Source organism: Pleurodeles waltl, chromosome 9 (assembly GCF_031143425.1).
Source record: "Pleurodeles waltl isolate 20211129_DDA chromosome 9, aPleWal1.hap1.20221129, whole genome shotgun sequence".
Lineage (NCBI taxonomy): Eukaryota > Metazoa > Chordata > Amphibia > Caudata > Salamandridae > Pleurodeles > Pleurodeles waltl.
Window position 1 is genome coordinate 525,065,732 of NC_090448.1, and position 17,826 is coordinate 525,083,557.

The window sequence follows — 17,826 nt, forward strand, 5'->3', positions numbered from 1 at the left end:
TTGCCCGAAATGCATTGGGTGAATGTTTACATGGTTACCTAAGATAATATGAGTTCTAACGTGCAGGAGATTAAGGCTTGGATGGGCATTTCTTCGGCATTTAAATGTTTTGAACCTTGTCACCTCTGTGAGCATTAAAAAATGATGGAATAAACATGGATTGCTCTGGAACACTTGGATATAAATTGGATGGTGGTTGACCTGTGTCTGCAAGGCTCTGCAGCTTGGGTGGGTGAGTGACGACGCACCAGATGTTTTTGTTTGGGTTACAGTATATTGCTAGAGAAGAATGCTGTGCTGAAGGTGTTGTAGGTACTTGTATAAAAGGAGTGCATACAGGAGTGCGGTGAGTGGTCAGTTTTGTGTGAGGCCCGGACACAGTTGGAGACTAAGGGTTTTAGAGGTTCGACTGCAGGGTCAGAAGTTGACTTTAGAAATTGTTTGTAATAGTCTTTGAGCATAAAACGTAGATCTCTGAAATACGCTCCAGAAGCCTGCACAATGGTACAGGAACCTGCATCATTGCTTTCTGCGATGGCTCGAAGTTTGTCCATAAGGGTTATATCTGTATTGCTTTGGGCCAGCATCATTACCTTGGAAAGTCTGATAAGATCTTCTGGTATCTGGCTGTTACAAATGGCTAAGGTCGGCAAGCAGAGATCCTCTGTTGTCAGGGGCCTGATACTTGACCTTTAGCTGTGTATGACGGTAACAAAAAGTCTATCATCATCATCCTTGGGCCCTTCCGTATCTATTGATGGTGTTGGAATCATCCTCCTCGTACTAGAGAGTGTTGTTGAAGATATTGCCGTAGTCATCAAAGCAGGTGTTGTTTCCTTCAACAGTAGCCTAGTCGACAACGGTCTCACTGATGATGGTAAAGACATTTTGAAGCCAACCTCTCAGAGCTTTTCCTTGGAGATGATGGCACTGAATGTAATCTGTGAACTGATTCTGAAGAGGTTCTTTGTCTCAGCATCAATACATAAATAAACCACCTCTGTCTTTATAATTTGCTGAGATTTTCTTGGAGGTAGTTCAGAGGATGAAGATTTTGGCTCAGATTAAAGGTTTTCAAGAGGGCTCATAGAAAGGATTTACTCTTTGTTTGCGCTTCATCTGATAATTTGGAGGTACTTTCATATTTTTCCTCTGAAATCTGGTTTTTCATTAACTGGAATTTTGGAGCCATAACAGCAGTCTACTCTTCCAAACTTTAAGGGTTTTTGTTGGGAAGACACAAAATAGCTTGCAATGTTTAGTCTTCTTGTCAGAATATAAGCAATACATCCAGTCTTTGTGGGAGCTTCAGACTGAATGCAAAGTCTTTCCCTGCTACATGTTCCACATGGTCAGAAAATAAGCCTTTTCAGATGATTCAGCCATTCAGAATTTAAAGAAGATGGAATTATTTCTAAAAGTACAGAATAAACAAAAAATAGTCCATGTGTCTGACTGACTAAGCAGAGCAAGGGGACTCTCTTCACACACAATGTACAGTAGAAATCTGAGCATGGTGACCGAGGTAGGGAAGGGTTACGAGTGTGTTATCTGCTGACTGCTATTTGCTAACTGGTTGCGTTTCAGATCTTTTTAAAAATGACATGAATAGGCTACCTTTGTGACACTGATAAATCTTTCTGCATATGTTTAACATTCTACTGCACTCTGTCTTTACCATGCGACTCCCAATCTGACAACGGGGATGATACACACATGTGAACCGATAAAAGACCCAATATTAGCAAATTTTAAAGTATCCAGTTCCTTGGACTACATATTTTTTTTAAATTACACATCTCTATATATAATTATGTATTTTGCAGTGGACGCTGTCAATGCAATACCATGAAAAACAGATTTCTTGATTTATCTAGCTGAGACAAATCTTTGGAAGGAGACACATAGAAGGGGGGCTTATTTATGCAACTTGCTGGTTCTGCCTAGTCATGAGCATCATCTCCTACCCTACCAGGTATATTCAACTGACATAATGGAGGTACGGATACGTCTACTGTTGAAACAATGTATGAACAATGATAAAAACAACATAGATTACTTAGGTCAGTGAAACTGTTGAAACAGATTTTATTTGTAAATTAAAGTCTGCACTAAGTGAAACGCATTAAATTAAAAAAACATACTGTTCTACTGTAGATACTTGCCAGTCCCAATATGTTGTACCTATGACTTCAGAATAGCATATGTAATATACGCAACTACGACGTGGCCCCAAACATGTATTCTAGGAACCTTTCTAAGACCAGTCTCAGTTATTCCCTTTTTCAGTAGAGTTTGAAAGCCTGTTCTTCCTTTAAGCAACTAAGTTTTTAATCACATTTTTAGCAGCTAAAAACTGAAACCATTCCTTTTTGCTTTCTTTCAGAAACGGTGGTTTCCTGTATAGATATTACTAGAGGGAATCTAATGGCAAAGTCTACTTAAATGTTCAAAGTGCTAAAGTCATGACTGTCACACCTCAGAGTATTCACAACCTCTTTTGTTTTATGAAAACTATTTTGATGCTTTTTTCAACTGTTTAGTTTCGCAGCCACTCACAGAAAATACTGTATTGCAATTACTGTCAAGGATTGTTATGGACATAGCCACTACAAAGAAACTCACATGCACAATCCAAAAACAAGGAAAGACATATCTAACATTTTCAAATAAAACGAATTTGCAGAATGTTTTTCATCTCCGATTACATCCTTACAGTTGTAATTTGTTTTCTTACCATATTAGGGTCATGTCCCAAGGAAAAAAGGTAAGGTTTTTCATGCAAAACCGCCTGCTGCCATTCAGCATCAGATACCAATCCTATGTACCAGTCATTTTCATATTCTTCAAGGTAGTTAAGGAGTTCCTTGAAATCTTCCAGGGGGCCCAAGCTTGCTTTATCAACCATAAGTTTAAAAGCATATCTAAAGAAATATAATAGAGAGAGGTAGCATAGTTAATACATATTTAAGTCGACTTCCATCTGGAAGTATGTACTATTTTAAAGTAAGGAAGAAAATGGATTAAGTAAAGTATAACTGAAAAACTACAAAAGCATTAGTCTCCAAAAATATTAAAAGAAAAACTTATAAAACACTTTCATTAGGACATTTGAATTAGGTGTTGACAGAATTTAATTGGAAGAAATGAGGACTCAAAATCATGGTATGTACATTAATCATTGCACTTTAAGCTGACAACTCATTTAAGGCAATGCTATATAAATAAAGGCATGTTATCAATAAATGAAAATGATATTACCTAAATGCTTTTAGAGCAAGTTGAAAAAATTCTGGTTTTCCTTCCAACCAGTCCAGGTCCACAGACCATGGAAAGCCACCAGAGTAGGCTCTGAAGAGGTAACTAGGACTGGGAACTGCATGTTCAGTCCCGAACAGGCCATTATAGGAAGAGAACATCCCCTGAACGTATATTTCTTTCAAAGCATTGTCTTTAATAATTTCTTCCACTAAGTTTGAGGGTTTTTGTTCCAAGTGATCAAACTCCAACTGACTTAAAATGAATTGGTACCAGTCATAAGGGAATAGTTTTCTCATCTCATTGAGCCTGGAACTGGGTAAAGACCGGGATCTCCAGTCTTCTGGTATGCTCAATAGTTTTGAATATGTGCAGCTGAACTCCACTAATGGAACACTTGTTGTATGCTGCTGCTTTCCTTTGTCAACAGCTGGAAGCCCAAACCCAACAACAGTGTAGAGTTTATTTGCTGATATGCCTTCCAATGTGTCACCACCCATACTGTGTGTTTCTATAGTTCCTGGAATTGTAAACATATTACTTCTTGGCTGTCCAATATGTTTTGCTACGTTTTTCCTTCTGTTAGACTCTAGCTCAAACAGGTCATCTTCATCATCATCTGACCACTCATCAAGTGCATCAGCAGTAAAACTTACTGCATCTTTTGCAGTCTTAGACTTTGTAAACATATTGGTAATTTCATTTGGCTTTTGTATTTGTGAGTTCATAACTTCATTATTTTTAGTGTTTGACAAGTCCTCAGAACTTGTCTGTGTTTGTGACCTTCTGTAACAGTAGTGCACAAGTGTCCACAAGAGCACTTTAATGAAATCTTCTTTGAATTGCCTCAGGTTTTCATGAGCATCAATGATTCCAGACAAAACGTTCCTTGCGTCAGAATACAATCTTACTGGAAGAACTGCACAAGGAGTTAAGATGTTACCAAAATGGTGGTTGAGAGAAAGTGATGAGCCATGCTCTTCTTGTTCAAAGGCCATTTCAAAGACCTCGTCCACTCTCCGAGCTTCTGCAGTATGACAGGATGTTTCCTGCAACTCTAGTCCCTAAGACATAAAAGATAAAATTATAAGCATTTTCAGGCTACAAAAATGAGGTTCCTTTCTTGTCAATCTTAAAAGAAGCATTTCTTTTTCTGCACAATATATTCTAAAAATAAATAGGATACAGTTCATAAAACAATAACAATAACCAAATGTAAACTAACAACTTAAAAATCAACAACACTGGCTCAAATGATGCACACATTTCATATTCCTTGTATTGTTAAACAGTTTATTCCCTTTATTGAACATACAACAATCAAAGAGGGCAAGGTTGCTCATTTTCATTCAGCTTTAAGTTAGATTGTTAGGGACCCACAATAGATCATATCTAACTTACACACAGTGTTCAACCAATACAAATTCCACTAACTTGGTATTAAGTTTCAATGGCATACTACGGAAAGCTTTCCTCCTCTGAGAAATAAACTGCATATAGTTAAAATTTACTGAAGGCAATTACAGGATCCTTCTGGAGCGATAAAGTTGGTATAGTCAATTAGTTGATGATAGTCGAAGGATATATGCAGAGTGAGGTGCATGTTGCTGTCCATTAGTGTTCGGTCCGAGAATCCAAAATCGTACGTGCACTTGCCTCTAGAAATACTACCATGGCAGAACACTTCCTGGTGGCAATGTTATAAAGACTGTGCAGGGTAGATGAGAGGTGAAATCACAATTAAGCTTGGTGATTAGTATGGAGGTGCAAACAGAGTTTAAAATGCATTCATTGATGCACTGTGTTTTATCTACCATTTTTTTTAATCGTTCCAACTGCTGGAGCCAAATGTTCAATAAACAAATGTCTTCAGGAGCAAAATCATCCAACTTAGCAATATGACAGTCAAAATGTAGGCATTGATAAAATATCGAGGCTCTGGGTGTTCCATATAGAAGGGGAAGCAACATGAGCATAAATGAATTCTGGGGAATCTTACAGTCGATCTTCCAGAGACCATACTCTGCAAGAGGATGAGCTACTGGTAGATTCTGCAGTGGTGTATATGCACTGATTAGACAGAAGATTACAGCAGTATAATCGTGAAGGACTGAGAAAAAGAATTGCTTTTGTTAAAGCCAAGTGTGCAGCAGTCGATTCTCAAATCACAATAAAAAAATGACAATCATTATACACCGCTTTAAAATCAATGCAGCCTGAAACATTTATAAATTGATTTAAGTTTGCACAGGCTACCCTACTATCAAAATGTTGTTACTCTGTTAATCACATGACTGCAGATACCAATAAAATATAAGGCAGCTGCCACACAAATACTTTTGCAAACCTCTTCTTAAAAGACTAGTTTTAGTGTGTGCCCTGGGAACATGTATGATTAAATCACAGAAATAAAGGATTCTGGCGAAACTAATTTCAGTCATCTTTGATATTAGCTAATCTGACCACTTGGATACCACAATCGCTAACTAGTCCTGAGTTTCAGCAACGTTTGTCTGATAGAAAGCGAAAGAATAAGTGCCCATTTCAACCCATAATGATGGTGGTAACAAAATAGTTACTTACCAATAGGAGACGTTTTGCAGTTTGAAGAATCACATGCCATGCATCATTATGGCATCTATTGGTTGGGTCCAAAATTATCGTTAGTAGTCTGGTTTCTTTTTTTTCCCTGGGCAACGTAGTTTTGCAACGGAATCTTTTCTGCATTCACATGTTGTCCATTGCTTTAATAAATTACTCTCCTACAACAGGGTAGGTTGAAATGAGTGTGTTCTAGCAAACAGGAATTTTAATACCTTGTTTCCCACCTGTGCCTCTATTTTGGCTCGAATATCCACACAATACTGTTTGGTTAAGGTATGAATGGATGACCATATCACTGCCCTAAATATGTTGCTAACTGAAACGTTTGCCAGAAAGACAAGTGTTGCCCCTTTTTCCTGGTGGGAGCAAGCCCTCAGCTTCTCCAGTGTCACTCCATGTTGGATTTGTTCTCATCACCAACCTGTCCTTGTGTATTTATCAGTAGAACTCCTTTGCTGTCAGTGCTTACAATTCGCTGACTGCAAAGTCATGTGATGGCTCCTCTGAAGACTGTTTTCAACGTTAAATATCTCAGTTCTGCTCTACACATTGATTTAAAACGATGCTTCATTAGCTGTAGGAGCAACAATTTCAAATTCTACATGGATGTGCATGCTGCCTGTGGTGGGGCCATTCTACTTGGTCTCTCCAGGAATCTCTTGAAACTAGTGCAGTGAAGAAGTGTTCCGTATATGTTCCCTTGTGTGCCATAATGTTTGTCAAGCAGACCTCAAGTGATGCATAGGTGAGCATCACAACTAAAATGTAAGAAAGGTATCTGATGAGATTAGTGTCTTGCTTTCTACTTTTAATGGCCCTTTCCCTGATTCACCTGTGAACATACTGGTTCCACTTTGTTGTGCGACACATTTTTGTTGTTGGGCTTCTAGCCTTCTTTAGGATTTCTATGCTTCTTTGTGGGAGACCAAAGTGTCTGAATTCTAACGTCTCAGAAGCCACACTGCTAGTCAGAAGCAGCCTGGCTCCAGGAGGCATTCCGGGCATTCCAGCATTGTCAGCAGGTACTGTGAAGTGGTAGTTATATTACTGCTCCCTATGAGATCTCCATTAGGTCAGAGTACCACACCTGTCTTGTCCATCATGGTGCTATCATGCTAAATGAATCGTGACTGTTTGCACTTATTTATTATGGATGATACTAGGGGGAAGGTGTATGCAAATTACTCTCATCAGTCTAACGATAGGGAATTCTCAGATGACAGTCTTAGTGAGGTATGTACCACCTTCAACACACTCCTTGAAGAAACTGATCTTTCACTCACTATTTGTGCTAGGCACTTCCTTCCCTGCTGACTGCCTGCCCATTTCCAGATATTCTGGGTCAGTTTGGAAAGCTCATATGATCTTGATCTTCACGTTTGTTGAGGTTGAATTTAGTAGTGCGTTGTATGTTTGTATTTGGACTCTTCTCCCTTTTATCTGGGCATAGAAGGCCTTCAGCGCTAGGAATACTGTCAAGTTCCAAAGCATTCACATGATTTACTGCTTTTGCAGGGTTCTACATTCCTCTGATGTTCAGATTACCCTTTGTGCTCCCCAACTAGTATGGGATGCATCTGTGGTAAATGGTCACTGTGGAAGTTGGGAGCTTGAATGGTTTTCCTATAGGGATATTTTTCATGTGCCACTGCTGTATCTTTTCTGCACAATCTGCGTGACAACCACTAGATCCCCCCAGCTCCCTGTATACATTTGCTCAGTAGGCACTTGTGGATGGGGCACATGTGTAAACTGGCAAGCATAATGGGCGGTATTACAGGAGACCATCATATCCATCATCTTCTTTATAGTTCACTATCAGAAAATGCCCCCTTTGGTAAAGGAGAGTTTGCTGTCTAAATCCAAGTGCTCTTTTGTATGCTGGGAATGCCTTTTCTTCCTTTGAGTTAAGTGTTGCGCCTACGAACACCTTGTCCAGCTTTGCTGTCGGGGAAAATGTCTCCAGAATTATGGAAATACCTAGTCTGTGAGATGTTAGCATTACTGTTTGAATGTCCTTATGGCATTGTTTTGATTACTCATCTTTACCAGCCAGTCGTCCACTGGCATGTGGATTTCCCCCCTTCTTTAAATGTGCGACTACTAACACTATGTGAATACCCTGGGTGCAGATTTTATCCCAAATGGTAGTACTTCGAACTAATAATGTATCTTGTCCACAATACGTCTGATGACCTTCTTATGGCTGTGGTGCATTGGTATTTTCAATTGGGTGTCTATGAGGTTCATAATAGCAATGCAATCTCCCTTCTTTGGGGATCATTGAATCACTGTATATTGATGCATCTTTTCAGTAGCCCAGGTCTAGTATCGATCTTAAGGACTGATCTTTTATTGCCAGAAAATAAATATCCTGAGCAACCCCTATGATGATCTCCTTTATTCAGGTACCCTTTCTATTTCTTGCTTTTGCAAGAGTTATTGCACTTCCTGCAGAAGACAAGATAATGCAATGCTTCTTTGCTGTGCCTTTTTGATCCGTTCATCAGTTTGATGAAACATCTGTGTTGTGTAATGTAGAGTATCCAGTTGTCTGAGGAGATTGCCGCCCACTCCCCTATTCAGCCTCTACTGGTGTGTGTTGGTGGTTTTTATGGGCGGCAGGGGGCTTGAATGACTCACTTCGCAGAGGACCCGGGCCTGTCCTCTTCCTCTGCCACTAAAAAAGCTGCTCTGGACGTTGTTCCCTTCAAACTACCTGGCGTACATCTGACATCACAAGGATAAGGACATCACTAAATGGTCTTTGATGACGCCAAGTAAAAAAAACACAAACAAAAAAATAAAACACACACTACAATGAAGACCCAACCACTAGAAGTCAGAATAATGCACAACATGTGAATCCGAAAAAGATTCACAGTGCAAAACCATATTTGTCCAATATGCCTTTGCTATGCCCCAATATACGTCAGAAGTACCACTTTTTTTTTTAAGATCATTTTTATTAAACACCGCGTGACATACAGTGTACACATGAAATTAAATCTGGTGAATGGGTGCGACTGAATATCAAGCTTTCTAGGAAGCTTTAAAAGCAAAATCCACCCTGCCCCATTTCCTTTCCCTGCCCTCATCCCCAATCTTCCCCCTTTTCAGCAGACGTACCACATTTAACAGTAGGGTGACAGTATGAACAACACATTATTACATCTGTAACATCAGGCAGTATATTCGGACTATAGCTCTCTATTTTTGCATATAAATATCTAATCTCCATCAGTCGTTCTTAACCTTTTGAATTTTGTGGACCCCTACTCAATCAGTACTGGAATTCAAGGATGGCCAATTATTCGTTACAGTAATACACCCCCCTCCCACACACAGTCATTACTGGGAGCCGTGGACCCTAGTCTAAGCATTTTCGATGATTTGAACCACAATACAATACAAAAAAAAATCATCAAACAAGTACAAAAATGATGAAACAGTTAATTTAATTCACAATCAACATTTAAAAAGATATATAGATATAAATTATAATGGGAAGGTCCGAGCTTTTCTAAATTCAATTGAGGCCACTCACTGGGTACTTTATCCTGTTTGATGCACCTGCACTGCTCCCACAAATCTATTTGAAATTACTAATTAGCTTCCAATTTCAAATTCCTTCACATTTACAGAAATTCGTAACTTTTTCACAATTTTACATTTTTCCTTTATTAAGTTGTTAGTATTATTTCATTTTGTAAGCGTTCTTGGACCCCCTGAGGGTTTGCAGACTCCAGGGGCCCCCGGATCACAGGTTAAGAACCACTGATCTACATACAGGGAAACATTTATGACAAAAATATTAAAAATAAAAAGACGATCTCCACTGTGGATGAATTTATATGCATTTAGTTGTTCAGTTCAATCACAAGGACAAACAAAGATCTCATTGAGCTGTCCTGGGTAGTCCCTCTATTCAGTGCAAAATGGTCAACACTCTATTGAACGACACCATTCAGGCAACTGAACCACCCAATAGTAGCACAACCAGTTGTTACATATCTACAGAATCTCAGCAACATCAAGAAAGAAAAGTTATTCCAAGTAATAAAAAGCTTTATGTGCTTCAAAACGGGAGATGGAAAAAGAATCCCACTGATTCTTCTGGTATGAGATATCAAACAGGAGCCTTACAGTGAATTATATAGAACATAATGAAAAACCTGATTTGTCTACTAGGATCAATAATTGGCATCAGTGGGGGCAATGACTGGCCACCACAATGCCTACCACACGTTGTTATAAATATTCAAAGTGATAATGACATCTACAAAGCCAGGCTAGAGGAATAAAATAAGCTCTTTCTTAGTGATCTGGGTTACATTATGCATTTCAAGAGCATTCTTGTACATATTGAGAAACTTGGGGACCTGCGTCTGAAATTATTTTTTAATTCAATTCTACAGCAAGCTGATATTGGCTCCGAGCATGGGGAGGGGAAGGAAGTCTTGCACACAGGTTTCACCAAGGTTTACTTTGAGAAATAATGGCAAAAAAATCAAAAGGCATACATAGGCCCCTTAGTAACTAATATATAAATGTAACCAATCATTAATGCTGTATCTCAGATGTCGCTACCCATTAACTGGCAGACAGCTTTTGCAGACTGCTTCAGCCTACTGGGGCTTATTAAACTATCAAACAAATATCCATAATAACGTTAACATCGGCATGCTATGTATTATGTGAACCCAAGTATTCTCAATATTTGTATATTTTTCTAAAGGAGTGTTCACTCTAACAAGCTGTCTTGGAGCTCCTGGAGAATAGACAGAAACCAAATCCTGAAGTCTGACATATTTAGATGGTAATAAACCATATCTATTGCTTTCTCCCGTATTTAATGTGGTCTGACTTAGGCTGAACATGTAATGGAGTACTGCTTGAAGTGGCTCCTCTAAACTGAAAAACTCTACCTCCATAACACTTCACATCACTTGTGAATGGAATAATAGATGACTGGGTGCTTGATTAGTAAATTTTCTCAGTATGAATAGTTGACCACAATCACAGAAGATTCTTTGCAGAATGCAAAAGTCTTTGAAGACGATCCTTTTAAGGAATGAGCAACCAGTGGAATCAGGTCAAATGTTCCGATATATGACAATATTATCAAAATATAAGTACGGTTCTTGATCCTGAATTTTGAAAGCAGGAAGCTGCAGAATGCTTTCGACTTGTCAAGAAACTGCATTTCTTAAATCAAGGTGAACGCCTAAATCATAAGAACTTTGTGGGAAAAGGGAAAGCGAGAAACTAAATAAGCCAAAGAATAAGACACAATGAGAAAGACAATTATGTTTCCTTGCAGTCAATCAAAAGGAAGTGCAGAATAATTATTGTTAGACCTGGCATCCTTGGCGTAGGCTTCCCCTGTCGGTTTGCCTCTGCTTCCTATTTTTTGACTGTGTGCTGGACTTGATTTTTGATGGTTTTGGTACTCTTGGCACTTTACCACTGCTGATGTGTGCAAAAGTGCAAGTGCTCCCTGTGTAAATTGCATATGTAATTGGCTTTTCCATGATTGCCATATTTGATTTACTAATAAGTCTCCTGAAAAAGTGCATTAGAGGTGCCCATGGCCTGTAAATCAAATGCTTCTTGTGGGCCTGCATCACTGATTGTGCCACAGACATGAGTAGCCCTGTAAACATGGCTCAGACCTGCCCCTGCAGGGTCTGTATGTGCAGTTTTAAACTGCCAATTCGACCTGGCAAGTGTACCCACTTGCCAGGCCCAAACATTCCCTTTTATACATGTAAGGCACTCCTAAGGTAGGCCCTAGATAGCCCCATGGGCAGGGTGCAGTGTATATTAAAGGTAGGACATGTACTGGTGTGTTTTACATGTCCTAACAGCGAAATACTGACAAATTCGGTTTTCACTGTTACAAGGCCTATCTCTTGCATAAGTTAACATGGGGGCTGCCATTAAATAACTTTTAAGTGCTGTTTCCCTTTGGGAGCAGATAGAGATGGAGTTTGGGGTCTCTGAACTCACAATTTGAAAATACATCTTTTAGTAGAGTTGGTTTCTAGGTTGCAGGTTTGAAAATGGCACTTTTAGAAAGTGGGCCTTTTCTTGCTTAAACCATTATGTGACTCTGTCTGCTTGTGTATTCCCTGTCTAGGTCAGACTGACAGTCGGGCTGTTTGCGAAGCTCCACTAGACAGTGACACAAAGGGAGTTAGGATGTAGCCTGCATATCCTGATCGGCCAGGAGGGAGGAGCTGGCACTTACACTTGAATGGGCTGTGTTTGCCCTTACACAATGCAGTCTCCAACCCCCTGGTGTGTGTCTGGGGCAAGGCCTAGGCAACACAGGATTTTGTGAACAACAGAGACTTTCCTTTGAAGCTTGCCTACTTCAAAGGCAGAAAGGGGTATAAGTAGTGGACCCAAACCCCCAGATTTTCAGATTACTTCTGGAAACAAGAGGAGCCTCTGCCAAGGAGAAGAGCTGAAGAGCTGGAGGAGGAGTACTGCCCCTTTGCCTGTGACTGTGCTTTGCTGGATTGGCCTGCAGTTGCTGCTTCTGCCTGAAAGAGGACAAAGTCTGGACTCTGTGGTATTTTCTTGCTTGTGAAGTGTCTCAAAGGGCTTGGATTTAGCTTGCCCCCTGTTTTGAAGTTTCAGAGCCATCAAAGACTTCCTCTGCCAGCACCTGGACTTTCTGCTGAGACTCCTACCCTGCCACGTGGTGCCCACTCCAGTCCCTGGACCCTTGAAAGGTGAAGCTGGCGAACAAAGACTGAAATCCACGCACAGGAGCCGTGCCGGGAACATTTTGACACACCAAATGCAACACAGCTGTAAAAATGATGCGCCACCTGCATCGTGGCGGAGAAATCGGCGCACTACCTGCATCGCAGCTGGGGAAACGACACAACACCCGCTTGTGGCTGCTGAAAACAAAGCAACCCCAGGCAGCACGGTTTACCATCACCGTGCACCCGGGTGTCAAAATCAGCATGAACCTGCGTGGGTCTGAGGTGCCCAATTGGAAATTGACGCATCACTCTCTTGCAGGAGAGAAAAACGCCTACCCAACCGGAGACGATACGATGCATGGCCTCACTTGCAAGAAAGGAATCAACGCATCGCTGACTTTTTCGACACACGCTCGCCCGTGTGGCTTTATTTTTGCCGCAAACCAGGTACTTTGCGTAACAACAACGTTTTCATTGTTTTCTATGGTGTAGGACTACTTTTAAAAATGCATAACTTTATGTATGTTGGATTTTTGTCTTTCTGGTCTTGTTTGATTTACATAAATATTGCCTATTTTTCTAAACTGGTGTGGCGTCCATTTTGTAGTGTTTTCACTGTATTACTGTGTGTTTTGGTACAAATACTTTAAACCTTGCCTTTGAGATAAGCCTGACTGCTTGTGCCAAGCTACCAACAGTGTGAGCAGGGGTTATCTTAAGCAGGCCTCGAAAAATCATAAACATTTTACTAGACCTACAGGTCGAGTAGCTTGAATAATCTACTCGACCTAACTGTAATGTACATGACCCGGAAACGGGTCTCAAATTGTGAGATCCTAGGCAAATATTGGATTTTACAGTCACCTTTTTCTTCATTCTCACATATGAGTGCACCTTCAAATATGAGAGTTCAGCATTTCTGCTGTGAAAAAATACTGTTTTGTTTGATTAAATACACTAAACGTTTGCTCCATGTATAATAAATATAGCCCACATATAGGGTACACATGATCCATGCATGATTTGCCTCTTAGTTTAAGAATAGCTTTGCCATTAGGGCAGGAGAGTTTCTCAGTTTATGTTTAAATACTCACTTTAAATAAATATATTACTAAAGCGTGATGTGGTAGCGCACTGCCATTTACAGACAGTAAATTTCCAAGAAATGTCCATTAACCTTCCCACTAACTTGCAGCAATAAAACGATATAGTGTATTAACAATAATCTGTGAAAACTGGAATCCATAAAACATTTATCATTTGCACATCACCATGTAAAGTGTTCTGACCTTTTTTTCAGCCTATTAAAATATTTTTTTCATCAGACAGAAGTACAAAAAAATGGTCTTTCACAGCTAATGAAATATATTTTGAAACATTTGTAAAGTTGACTTAGGTATATAAATGTTGTGCGTTAGGAAAAAACAGATACCAAAAGCCTTTCATTTCACATAGGTCAGATAGTTCACCTTACAAAATCCTGGAACTCTGCAGTCACAAAAAAAAATATTTGCACTGCAAGAAGACAAACTGGCATCTTAATTGCTAATTCGGTTTCTGACTGAACAGAACACCTCTTCTTTGTCTGCTCCCCAAAAGGGAGGAGTGGAATCTAAAAATAGCTCAACCTCATAAAATAAAACTCACCATAGCAAGTGGTCGAGCAGATTTATCGAGCCCTGTTAAGTGAGTATCTCCCTTGCCCTGACTAGAGTGAGGGTCCCTGCTTCCAATGAGTGCCAACCAGAGACCCCATTTCTAACAATCATCATCATTAATTTTATTTTGGTTATAAAAAACATAAAAGTGCACATAACAACATCAATGTAAAACATAACAAAGCAGAATCAAGTTAATAAAAACATTTAAAGAAATTCAGTTTCCAAGAAGCCTGTAACTTAAAAGGGCCTTTGAACGAAGCCGTATTGCCTAATAATGGTCCTTGAGGAAAAGCTGAAAATCACTTAAAATCACTTAAGAGTCATGACACCATTTAGAATTAAAGTGTGTGGTGCATTGGTAACTTATTACCTCTTTCCTTGAGATGCTGTATGGAGTTTAAGTAACAGGCAACAGAGTAAATAACACAGCTCCTAGTATCTGCCATGCATATCCTCAAAGCTTTATTGTTATTGTATTTATATAGCGCTTACTACCCCTTACTAGGCATAACAGAGCTTTTCGGTGAGTAGCACGCTACTCTGGAACCCAAAAGGATTAGTGGTGGATTAGTATAGAGAAATATGAGACAGTGTAAGTATGAGTTATTTTGAGCGGAGGATTGGTGAGTTTGTTAGTTGGATTGTAGAGTAATAGAGTAACGGAAACTTAACAAAAGTCTGAAAGGCTGCAGCAGAGTGCCTCAGAAATGCTATCCAATCTTCCCAGCGCCTCAACTTGCCACCAAGGTCCCCTTGGGAGGGGACGGAAGACAGAGTCCACAAGACAGAAAGGACGCCATCCTCCCTCAGTGGGAGAATAAGGATCGGAACGATGGCCCAACCCAATCTGCTGGAAAGGGGCTCTTTTTAGTTATTTGCACTTTAACTATGCGATAGATATCCAATGGTATCAATAAATATTTTTATGTAAAAATAGGCTGCATTATGTCTTTATGAAGTGAATTAATTGTTATGGGGTATTGAACAGCTCAAACAAGTTATCATATTGTGTATTTAAATATATTGAAAGGGAGAAGATAACGAATTGTAAAGGAGTTTGTTTAAATGAATAAGGTTGCTATTGTTGCATTTTTAAGATGCAAGATTATTGTATAACATTTTCTATATTGTTATGGTTTTAACTAACTAAACAATTAACATCTATCTATCTTGGTAGCACTTTGTCCTATGCTGGGCAGGCAGTCCTCTGGGGGTTTGTAGAGGTCGCTTGTCCTGCATTTTTAGGTCAAGCAGTCAAGCACTTCGACCTGTTGTTAGTATTGTGGGCTTTTAAACACGCCCACCACTTCCACTTGTTCGTGGGCTTGCCTTTTCAAACATCCCTTGTCATTGGTAATTGCCGATATACTTCAGCGTGGGTAAACTGTTTTTTTTCCTTTTGCCTCCCATTCGTGCTGCATGGTGCTCACAGCACAAACAGGCACAATAGTGTGAACTAGATCGGCAGTATTAGAGCGCTGGTCACATTGTTCACAGTTACCTAATTGAAGTAATTTCTTGAGACTCTCCCCTGAAATTGGTAAATGCTTTACCTAAAACAGAAATCCTCAAAGCGAAAGCGGCTCTCCCGGCACAGCAGGAGAGCTGATACTACAATATTCACTACATTTGGGGAATTTGACCCATAATGCTTTGCAGGGCATTACTTTTACAAAACATTTTTGCTCATAACTCAGCCTGTGGTGGTCCCAGGACAATGGGACAACAACCAAAACGTTCACAACACCGTGCTCTGTCTACATTACCTCTGGATCCCCACACGTTTGTTTTAAAGCTGGGAATAGCTTTTGTTTTAAGGGCCTTGTTTGTAATAATATCATTGCTATAGGCCAGTTATTTGGCAAAATGTGTAATGAACTATGCCCTCTTAGGGCTAAACACATGGTTTCTACAAAATGTTTCTGAGCTGAATTTACAATTTCTTATGTGTCTCTCTTGTTTCCACAGGCTATACCACAAGTTTTGGTAGAATACCATAGGTAAAAGGTTTATTTAGGTTTCTGACACATTGAGGTCTCTTTAAATAACCTAGGAGAAGTGTTTTTTCTTTTTGTTAGTTGGTCCTGACGAAGAACCACCAGATCCCTTTGAATGTTTTGGGTGCGAAACATGTTGACATACAGTGATGGTTGATGGTAATTTCCACTTCCTCACCTTATCCTATTGGTAGAGTCATCGAGCATTCTCTCTATTTCACTCCCCTTCGTTTTTAACCTTGACCCAGACCATGCATGGCTCAATAAAGTGTAGTGTGTTTAGGGGTTCTGGAGCCAATTTTATCTATCCCTCCTCTCTCTCTTTCCTATTCTGTCCAGAGGATTGAATATACTCCTCACCTACGACAGCACAGAGCTCTAGTCAAGATCTCCAGCCAAAGTGCCCCCCTTGCGGTGGGCCCGTCAGACATTGCAGCGCCAGTCTGACAAGGAGCAAACCCTATGATGAAGCATGACATCCTTTGGGTGTGTGAGGGTATTTGCTTCTAGATGTGCCTTGTCGAATTCTGACACATATTCCTCATTGGAACAGTGTACTCAATTAAATTAAACACATGGTTATACTGCATTATTTATTGCCATTTACTTGTTGTGTGGTTATCTATTCTAGGGGTTAACTATATAATTACATGACCATGTTTATTACAAATACTATTTTCATTGTGGTGTCCTATAGGGGCTGTTCTAAGCATTACAATCATATCAATATACTAAAATATTGGTGTCATGGAAAGTCTCCCCATAATGCTTTGCAGGGCATTACTTTTACAACATATTGTTGCTCATCCTCAGTATGTGGTGGTCCTAGGACAAAAGGACCACCATCAAAATGTTCACAACAATGTGCTCTTTCTGTGTACTTCATCACTGGGTCCTTACACTAGGTTAATGGGGACCCCAAAATAATAAGCCTGCCCACAATTCGCTGTCTTTTTAAACCGTCTCATGGCTGGAACTTTTGTTTTACAGCTGAGAATAGCTTGTGTTTTAAGGGCCTTATTGTAATATCATAGCTATAGGCCTGTTACTTCTCAAAAAATATGTAATGCATTATGCCCTCTACGGGCTAAATATATGGTTACACTACATTATTTATTGTCATTTTATTTTTGTTCGATTACGTCCTCTAGGGGCAAACTATATAGTTACATGACCATGTTTATTATAAATGCTAATTTGTAAAGGGTGCCCTCCAAGGGATGTTCTAAGCATTACAGTCATATCAACAAAGTAAAATATTTGTGGCACGGAAACTGTCTAAATCATCTCTGGATCCAACAACCAGGTTAGTGGGAAAGCCAAAATAATAACCCCTTCAATCACTGAGTGTCTTTTAAAGCACTCTCATGGCCGGAACGTTTGTTTTACAGCTGGGAGAAGTTATGTTTTATGGGCCTTGTTTATAAAATCATTGCAATAGGCCTGCTAATGTGTAATGCACTGTGCCCTCTAGGAACTAAATATTTATGTTTAAATATTCTCTCTTTATTACAATTATGACCATGATGCAGGCCAACTTAACATCCTTGTTACACTATGACTGTTTGAACACTCTTGATATGT

At 39.6% G+C, this 17,826-nt stretch overlaps 1 protein-coding gene across 3 annotated transcripts in view; it reads right to left on the reverse strand.

Moving 5' to 3' along the window:
* The window catches only part of PCNX4 (pecanex 4), a 312,316-nt gene that overhangs the window by 58,701 nt on the left and 235,789 nt on the right, over nucleotides 1-17,826 (reverse strand). For all 3 annotated transcript variants that reach the window (XM_069207422.1, XM_069207423.1, XM_069207424.1), the window contains exons 9-10: nucleotides 3,262-4,322; nucleotides 2,738-2,924 (exon numbers count right to left, since the gene is read on the reverse strand). In XM_069207422.1, the coding sequence (XP_069063523.1) occupies nucleotides 2,738-2,924; nucleotides 3,262-4,322 (1,248 nt within the window). The remainder of the gene's footprint in view (nucleotides 1-2,737; nucleotides 2,925-3,261; nucleotides 4,323-17,826) is intronic.